Below are 9,581 nucleotides of genomic sequence, written 5' to 3'. Positions count from 1 at the left end.
CTGCTGCAGCCTCACCTCAAGTACTGTGTTTGGATGCCTCAGTGTAAGAAGGACATCAGACAATCACTTATCATTTTGTGTCCAGAGGATGGCAGACAAGATGGTCAAAGGTCTCAAGGGCAAGACTGAGGATGAGCAGGTGTGGTCACTGGGTTTGCTCCACTTGGGGAATGCTGAGAGTGGTGACCTCATGCCAGCATGTGCCATTTGCCTCCCTGAAGGTGGGCAGCTGATCTCCTTCCTCTCCCTGCTGACCAGGAACAAGACACAAGGAAATGGAATGCAGCAGCAGCACGGGAAGTTCTGATCCAGCCTAAGAAAAGGCTGTTCACTGAGAGAGTGGTCAGTTACCAGAACAGGCTGCCCAGGGGAGTGGTCACAGTACCAAGCCTGTCAGTTTCCTTTAAGGAGATGACACTGGATGACACTTTTAGCCCTACAGATTACTTTCAAGTGAGGAGAAGGCAATTGGACTTGATCTCTGTGAGTCACTTGCAACTTAAGATATGCTATGATTTTATGATCAAGAAAGCTGAATTGCAGTGTGCCAACTTTTCCTCCCATATGGCTGATGCCTCCTTTCAGACAGTGCTGGGAGGGTATGTAGGAGCCAGGAATTCTGCACTTGCACTTAGGCTTCCTTATACCAGAGAAATTTCTACTTAGGACACTCTGGCCTATTTGTTGCAGGACTACAAAAGCAAGGCAGAGGCAAGTGGAAGAAAATCAGGTAGGAACTGAACTGCTGTCAAAGTTCTTGGATTTATTACCAACTTAAAAAACTTGTTAAAGCCAAGAGCTGACACAGCAGTTGTAACTGCTGGAGACTGTGCAAACAGTCACACATAATGCATGTTTTGCTAATATTAACAGCAAAGACATCTATCTACTGAGGTGGTACACATCAACAATTAAACTTCTTCCTGTGAATATGTATCAATGATGTGATTCAGCAGGCCATTTGGCTCAGAGCCACTCACTGCACTCAGTGTAAACATTTTCATGACCGAAACTGGTTTTATTTACAAAGTTTTTCACACATGGCAACTGACTTTTTCTTCTAAAATTATATAAAATACACTTAAGAAAAGGATGACATCACATTTCTATGAACAACGAAGAAGAGAAAGCATATTAAAAAACTTAACTAAACCCAGCAAATACTCCAAAGGAGGTAAAGTTACAAAACAGGCAATCCTTGTCACTGATTACAAGGCTAAATCTCCCAAGTGAAGAACTGACACCCACAGAAAAACCAACCATCATTCCTTGATATTTTGAAGTAGCTGTAATAGATGTGACTCTATAACCTGTTGAACTAAAGCAGAGGAAAAAAAAAAAAATCAGGTTAATTAGTGTCCAGTGTTTTTTCACAGCTTTAGTAGATGCCAGCTTGTATAATCATTTAATAAAAAAAACCCAGACAGGAATAAACTCACTCTGGGAAGAGAGTTTGCATCCCTTTAGAAAATAAAAGCATCACATAACACAAAGCTGTTACGCCTCATAAGGTAGACAGTGATCACCCGTTCTTTGGTTTGCATAGACAGCAGATGGAAATAAATTTTTAAGCTTATAAAGGGAAATTAGGCAAAAACAACTTCTATGGAATGTTTTGAGACTGAACTCCTGAAGCAGTTCTGTAGCTAGGCTAATGAAGTTACTGCCCCTCCACAAGCACAGGGTGCTGCTTGGAGGAGCTACATGTGCAGTGCTGGGCTTATTTTTGGATTCAGTTCATTCCTGTAATGGCAGAAATGTCACAACTTTAAAAACAGAGGCAGTATGAGGGAAAAACAATGAGGAATCCCTTCTTTTCCTCTGTTTTCCAAAACCAAGGAAGGTAGTGTGTTAAAGGAATTCACCAATTCTCCTAATGCACTGATCCTCCAAGATAACCTAGAGCTAGAGCTGTTCTGACAGTGGAAGGAGGTTTTGCAACCTACATCATACACCAATCAAGAGAGTGCTAGAGGGGCTTGGGGGGGCTGCAGGCCTCTTATCACTGTCAAGTAAAATACACACTCCTCTGTATAGGGCTCAGCTCCCCTTGTCTGGACGATGGCTGCATCACCCCTATGCACCACTATTTGTGCCCACAGATGCAGGTCCTGGGCTGTGCCATTTTCTCACCAGGTATCAGTCTTTCTGAGACAACGATGGAAGCTCCTAACTATTTTGGGTGGACACATTTAGGTATATAAAGACTTAAACAGGGATCTTCTGACAGCTGCAAAACCTCTACAAGGCCACTGCAGCAGCTACCACTAGCTGCTAGACAACTAGCAAAATAAATAGTATAAATAAAATAGTAATATATTAAAATAGTTGAAATGAAAATCCAAGAATTACATCTGCAATACTCACCGCTCCGATAGCCCAAGGCTACAGCCAAATCCATGGAATTATAGCCAGCATCTGTTTCAATAGTTGGATCAGCACCACTTTCTATGTAAAACAGGAAAAGAAACTCGTATTTCTGGCCATTAGTAAATCATTATAATTAATAATTCAGTTTGGACAGTCTACTTACCAAGGAGAATTTTTACACATTTCACATGGTTTCCATGTACTGCATATAGCAGGGGTGTGCCTCCATTCTGCAAAAGCAGGTAAGAGCCTTAGACCTTTAATGATTGAGCACTCTGCAACTGTAATTCCTTAACATACCAGTATGCTTCTATGTATCAGTATGCCACTTCAAAGGTTTTATAAAAATTAGGTTCTGTTTTGGTTCCTTAAAATTTTCATCTCTTTTGTCAACTGTAACCTTGCCCTTCTACAAGGACTCAGCATCAGTCTAATTCTTTTTTTACCAAGAAGTCAGAACCAGTAGGGCCAATTCCTCTTACCCTAGAGAAGTTTTTAAACTCTCAGATATTTCAGAAGAACAATTGCTATGCCACTTCAAATTTTGGACCAAACCACCCTCTGGCATAAGATCAAGCTTAGTATGACTTACCCAGTCATACTCATTGACATCAACTCCACAGTCAAGCAGCATCTTGACAATATCTGTGTATCCTTTACTGCAAGCCAGTGAGAGGGCACTTTCTCGCCCTTTCCCCAAAATCTGAGGATCTGCACCCTGGAATAATAATAATAAAATATTAAATTAATCACATTTTTTTTAAATGCGAGGTTTTATACAGAGCTTAACTTTAAAATGTCTAAGCGTGTAACAGCGCTGACAAATTTAGGAAGGCAAACTGAACTAAAAAGCAAAGAAATTTAAAATCAAGTAATCGTTTTTTTTCTTACATTCTGGAGGAGAAATTCCACTACTGCTATCTGCCCATGAGCTGCAGCCCACATCAGAGGGGTAAATCCTTCTTCATCCTTGTGATTGATTACATTTTCTGTTTAAAGAAAAATAAACATTTTTGTAATCCCTTTGACTAATACGCTGTTTAAACTGGTGAAATACTTTGACATATCCATGGTGAAGGGGCCTTTGTCCTACAAGCCATTCTCATCTTAACTTTAAAAACAAAATTCTGAGCCAATGGTGGTGCAAATATCTTTGTCCGAGGAAGAAAGAAAATAAATCTGGACTTTATCTTTGGCAGGAAGAGAAGGGCTAGTAGGAAAAGAAAGAGGTACATTCTGCATTATACTGTAGAAAGTGTATTTTTCAATAAAGGATGGTACACAATCTTGTAAAGCAATATAGATGGTATAACTCTACTTGCCCTGAAATTCATGTAATCAGTGTTTTGTGGAAACAATTAGGGTCTACTTCTAGTGCAGCTTGAAGGAGAAAACTTTTTAACAACTGGTTGACTTAAAAAAAGCAGTCCATCTCAACCATTTGAGTATCAAAGCACTTAATAAAACTCCCATGCTTATCAAAGCACCATAATATGCATTTCTAACTGTTACTAACGTTCTGTAATTGGTATGATTTCCATATACATGGCTCATTACAAAGTATATAGACTTGGCAATTCATTACCTGCTTTCCTGTAAACCTGCCAACAAAAATACACAGAAAGCATGGTTTATTACTTGTAATGAAAAATGACTATACTATTCACTATGTTATCCAGAGTTGAGATTTTATGTATATATCAGGGACACACAAATGTCACAACACAGACAGACTATCCCACAGCTCAGAATGAGCAGAACTATTATACTGCAGGTGTGAACTACAGCTTAAAATTACCAAAATACAGCTCTGTATCTTGATGGATTAAAGAGACTTGGAAAACCACTATTAAAAGAAATGTGTTGTGTATTACAAAGGTAATTTAAAAAAAAAAAAAAATTTAAATTCTCTGGTACAACTAACAGATTCTCCCTTCTTGTTCCACAGAACATATGAAGCTGGGCAGCAGAGGGAAGAAATTGTGCACAAATGGTTCCTATTAATCCTGTGTTCAATTTAAATCCAAATTATAGCAACGAGTGGATAAAAGACTGATCTGAAAAAATAGTCCACATCAGCAAATGACTGATACATCAAATATCCTTCAATTTGTATCAGAATTGAGGGTTGTTTTAAATAATAAGCTTTGGGAAGGAAAAAAAAAAAGAAAAGAACAGAAAAATAATCAAGCACAACAGGGTCTAAATGCTTCAAAGTAAAAAAGAAAGCATAGTAAAAAAGAAAGCATTTAACCTCCCTCTGCCTCACCTTGTTCAATACGTGTGGCCAGGTACAACATTTCTCCCTGAGCTGCCAGCTGATGGACTGATAATGCTGCAAAAAGGGAAGTAAAAGCATGTTACACACCCCTAATTTTCATTCTGCTCTACTTGGATCTGGGCTTAAGATGTCTGTTGTGCCACACAGAACTTGGATCTGAGAGCATAGGTAGGTTTCACCTTATATTCTGAACTGGAATCACTGCCTTAGAAACTGTTTCCAAAAGAAAGCCAGTTTCCAGACAGCTTCATACATTTTGGTAATTTATTTAACCAACATATAAATCTTTATAGAAAGTAAAGACCCTTCTGACACTGACCCTTTACAAGGCAACGTGCTCCCTTCTCTGCTGCTTGATCAACAACCCAAGATCATATTAAGAAATTGTATCAAGCAAAAAAAAAAAAAGCATTTTTTCATAAATTAAGGCTGTGTAGTTTAAAAATCACATCTAAGAGATCCCATGCCATCAGGACAATTGTCATGCTGCTCAATAAAGCCATTAGCATGACACTCACTACAACACAGAATAGGGCAGACATCACAAAACTATCTACTACAGGACATCTTCAGGGGAACACACAAAAAAAATTGTTTTCAATGTTTACTTTTAATAAAATGTACCAAGCGTTAAAATAATTCTCATGAGATTATGAAGAAAAAAATATCTGGCCCTACAGTAAACTCCACACAGGCTCTTGGTTTTGTAATTGCAACCTGGAAGTGGTTTGAAAGATGCTCAGGAGGGAATATATAACATTTTTTGCACAGTGTAACAAAATTAGCCAGTGATTACTGAATAAGCAAATGTTCACTGTCCTCTTTCTATTCACTACATGAAACTTCATTATTTTTTTTCAGAAAGACTGCACATTTTGTTCAGATGTCTGTGTTGTAGTTCCAGATTTGTTCTTTCCATAGGAGCAGCTTTTTTTAAAAAAACATAAAACATAACACAGTGAAAACACTGGACTTATACTTCATAGAAAAATTTATAGATTAATTAAATTTTAAAGAACTAATTTGTAAAGAAAATTCTTGACAACTAAGAGTAACAAAACCCCATAAATACTGCCTTCTTGGCTTTCAAGATCCATGACAATCATAGTAATCTGTAGCACTTCCCAGTCATCTGATTTTATGAGTTTTAAAAGGTGCAGAAGTTCTGAAAAGAAGTATACAAAGCACATCAGCTTACAAGCTTAGAAAGAATCATAAAAATCTTTCTATTTTTTACATCAAGAACTGAGTAATTCCTGAGAAAAGTGCTCCAGTCAGGAATACAGCAGAGCAAGTGGACTGTGATTTAATGGTTGGAACCACATTAAATTAGACTAACTCAAATGTTTGCTTCATACACTGAAATTCATTCCAATACGAAAGAAGAAAGAAAATCAGAAAAAAACCAGCCAAGCATCTAACATCTAAAAATCAGCCAAGCATTCACAAAGTAATTATTAACAGTATGTCAGGAGGATACTTACAGTTTACAAGCAGAGGTGTTGTAGACACTTCATTTCCTCTGTGCTTATTAGTTAGGGTAGTCGATTGTTTTATTGGTGAGAAATGCTTAGTAGTTGATGGAGTATAAACGTGCCTTACTTGGATGCCCGGGGAAGGAGAAGTGTGGATGTTGCATTCAGCTGCATTTAACAGAGAAAATAGACAGGACCTTAGTACTGTTAAGAGCTCTAAAAGAAAGCCAGAAGTTCTAAGCCCAAGTAGAAAGCACCAGTATCTCAAGGTCTTTAAAACCCAAGTTAAGGAAGCTTTGTGACATTTGCTTTTCCCACTGTGTATTGCATGAGTGGAACGAAGGGCTGTATTAATTTCTGGCACAAACCAACACTGCTTGCCCACTGGCTCAGTATGGGTTAGTTTCACACAGAGATAAGTTGGTGTCTAAACAAGGTGAGGCTCTGTGTAGATTTTCAACACGTGTGGCACAGATTTATTGGGTAGGATGGCTCCACTTAGCTTGGCATTGCTGCACTGACACTCTCCTCTGCAGTAACGTGCAGCTCTGGGCAGCTCTTTTTAGCCATGTAGTCAAGTAACTGCTCAGCTGACCCTTTGCCCACTCTATAACCAGTCTACTGCATGAATGGAGATGACCTTCCCTGGTTTTCTTCACTAGGACTTCTTCCACATCTGCTTGATAAAAACCACAGCTGCATTATGAATGCCTTATCAATACGTATCCAGCAGGAAGAGCTATTCCACACTTAAATAAGTTGCAAGAGCAGGCCACCACTCACAATTCAGTAAGTTATCCAGTGCTGCTGTGTTCACTTGTTCTAATGTTCATAGCTTTCTATTAGAATCTAATGGCATGTCATTATAAAACACGTAAATTATCCTGGCTTCTAATTCTCAGAAGCAGGTTTTGAGAAGTAACCGAGAAGCCAAATTATTTTTCGAGAAGCCAACTGATTAAATACTAGAAAAAACATTGAAGTATCAAGCTCTATTATTGGCTAAAATGATCTGATGCCAATATGCACTAATAATGAGCAAGCAGCACCAATACTGGATTCACACCATAGAGAACTTCATGAACACAAACCCAGAGAACTTCATGAACATAAACCCAAGAGCAAATTCCAGGCAGGGACCAATTAGAAGTAGAGGGTAACAGGTGGAAAATAAAATGACATTTTGTTTGCCAATCATATAGCTACAGCTCACACAATCAAATTTTGAGACCTACCAGGGATTTTTGACCTGCAGTTCCTGACCCACAACTCTAAGGGGTTCACAAATACTATCTCAGAAAAACAACCCTGTCACTGATGGGTATAAATTAGCCATTCAGGTCTTCAGCTCTACTAGTAAGCAGTTAGGGCCTGCAAATCAAAAAAGTTTGAAAATTGCAGTGGCTGAACCGCAGCTACAAATACGAATCAGAGAAATAAAAATCCACAATGTGTTTGCATTTCTTACTGGAAATGGCTCAAATTCAACTTCACAGAAAAAGTTAGTTCACACTAAGAACCTGAAATATTGCAGCAAGCACTGGAAACCACAGCTGTTAAAGGGAAACAGACAGAAGTCCTAATTTTGCTGCCTGCTGGTATGCTCAGCTGTGAAAAAGCACAGCTCTGTGCAGATGAAGCTGCCCAGCAGCAGCTGGAGCTTAGCTGCAGGGATGGGAAACTGCAGAAACATTTCCTGCCAATTAGTGTGAAGCTGAACTGGTGAGCCACTTGCTGCCACAGCTGCAGGTTCTGTATGGCCATGTTGATAAAAGAAAGTCAGCCACTGACCTACATCATTCTGTTGTCATATCAACGAGAAGATAAAGTGTGCTGCAGAAAGGTGCTGAAGCTGAAATGGTCAGACAGTGACCATTCTGTCAAGACACACATTCAGCAATGCGTGGCATGTAGGACATGCTACACACAAGAAGTAACTTTTTTTCACATGAATCATCAGGTTTTCTTCAATTACAGAAGAGACTTCTCGTAGGACTACTTTTTCAATTAAAAAAAAAAATTAAAATGTGATTTAAAAAAATCCCAGGATAAATTAATTTTATATTAATAAACCATTAAGTGTGTAGTAAATATGTTAGGGGAACACATCTGTTAGGGAAACTGTTACTGATTAACGCGCATGCAAGGCAGAAGCTTTTTTATAAAAAAAAATAACAGCTTAACAGGATTACACACTCCACACGTAACAACTTCTACCATGAAGTTCAACCTTTAAATAAGACGGAGGCCACTTCAAGGTCAGAGTTAACTTGGTCTTGAATATTTTTGCTGTCCTCCTCATTCAAAGACTTCACAAATCGTGAGCAGTCATTCATATCAAATCTGTTGGGAAAAATTAACTTCATCCCCATGGTGACACTTTGAGCTGGGCATTCCTCTGTGCTAGAGTCAAGCTGATGCTCCACTTTGATGTCTGGCATGGGCGGAAGGCTGTAGCTGGTGGGACATTCTTCTACAATTAACTGGGCTCCAGAGTCTAAGTTTATAGAAGATGCCATGGTGTCAGTCACATAGAAGTTTTATGCAAAATGTTTTTCCATAGTTTTCAGCCAGGAGCAGTTCCGAGCTGTATCTAGAGAGATCCCGATGTTTGGACAACCTGCAACTAAACACACATTAACACGGGTTAAAATACATTCTGGTGAGGTAATGCGTAAAAAAAAAAATACACCAAATTTGGCTTCATTTTAGCTTATGGCATTCTGTTTTGATAGTCAAAACCTTGGTAAAATATCAGGCTTACTACTGTCACAATATGTTGACCAAACCCTGAATTTTTTACATGGCTATTAAAGCCAGATTCCATAACGAAACCAGTAGGAGTTTCACCCAAGTGACATATCAGAGTATTAGTCTGGTTGCAACAAAAAAAAAAAAAAAAAACGCACCATAACCAAACATGTTTATACCAAGACAGGAAGATGCTATACAGAAAAGAGTACTTTCGTCTCTAAAACTACCAGACTTCCAGGAAAAGTTAGAGACCACACAGCCCTTTATGGCTCTAGAGTCCTTTCATAACCTGAGTGAGGAAACAGCTTCTGTCATACACGTACGAAAACAACAAATCCTCTGTTAGACAGACGACCGCAAAGCATCCCAGACTACCCGCGGTTTGCCGACCCCGCCGCGAGAAGTCAAAGGCCAGGCCGGGCTCGGCAGCAAGCGGAGCGGCCTGGCAGCCCCGGGCACTGCTGAAGCACTCCCTCCGCACCGCAGGCCGCCGGCTCCGGACGAAAGGCCTGAGGTGAGCAGCTGCTGCTGCTGCTGCTGCGGTGGCGCCACCGCTCTCCCGGGACGCTTGGGGGGAGGAGCAGCAGCAGCCACCGCCCCGCCATGGTCCCCTGGGGCAGAGCGGCCGCAGCTCCAGCTCCCGCCGGCCCCGCCTCACCTCGGCCCCGCCGACCGCTGCCCTGACGGGGAGAAGGAAGTGA

General features: G+C 39.9%; 1 protein-coding gene across 2 annotated transcripts; it reads right to left on the bottom strand.

Moving 5' to 3' along the window:
• Positions 1 to 997: 997 nt before the first annotated feature.
• On the bottom strand, positions 998 to 9,532 carry ANKRA2 (ankyrin repeat family A member 2). Of its 2 annotated transcripts, none has more exons than XM_071730566.1 (9): positions 9,204 to 9,532; positions 8,357 to 8,752; positions 6,136 to 6,294; positions 4,640 to 4,705; positions 3,262 to 3,359; positions 2,963 to 3,088; positions 2,534 to 2,600; positions 2,368 to 2,448; positions 998 to 1,318 (listed from the first exon to the last, which is right to left on the bottom strand). In XM_071730566.1, exons 2-9 carry the CDS (start codon positions 8,643 to 8,645, stop codon positions 1,263 to 1,265), a joined length of 942 nt encoding a protein of 313 aa, XP_071586667.1. In that variant the 5' UTR covers positions 8,646 to 8,752; positions 9,204 to 9,532; the 3' UTR covers positions 998 to 1,262. The 2 variants fall into 2 exon arrangements, with proteins under 2 accessions (XP_071586667.1, XP_071586668.1); XM_071730567.1 differs by lacking the exon at positions 998 to 1,318 and adding an exon at positions 1,406 to 1,743.
• Positions 9,533 to 9,581: the final 49 nt, after the last annotated feature.

The sequence above is a fragment of the Heliangelus exortis genome, chromosome Z, assembly GCF_036169615.1.
Source record: "Heliangelus exortis chromosome Z, bHelExo1.hap1, whole genome shotgun sequence".
NCBI lineage: Eukaryota > Metazoa > Chordata > Aves > Apodiformes > Trochilidae > Heliangelus > Heliangelus exortis.
This window is presented reverse-complemented; position numbering and strand designations above follow the sequence as displayed.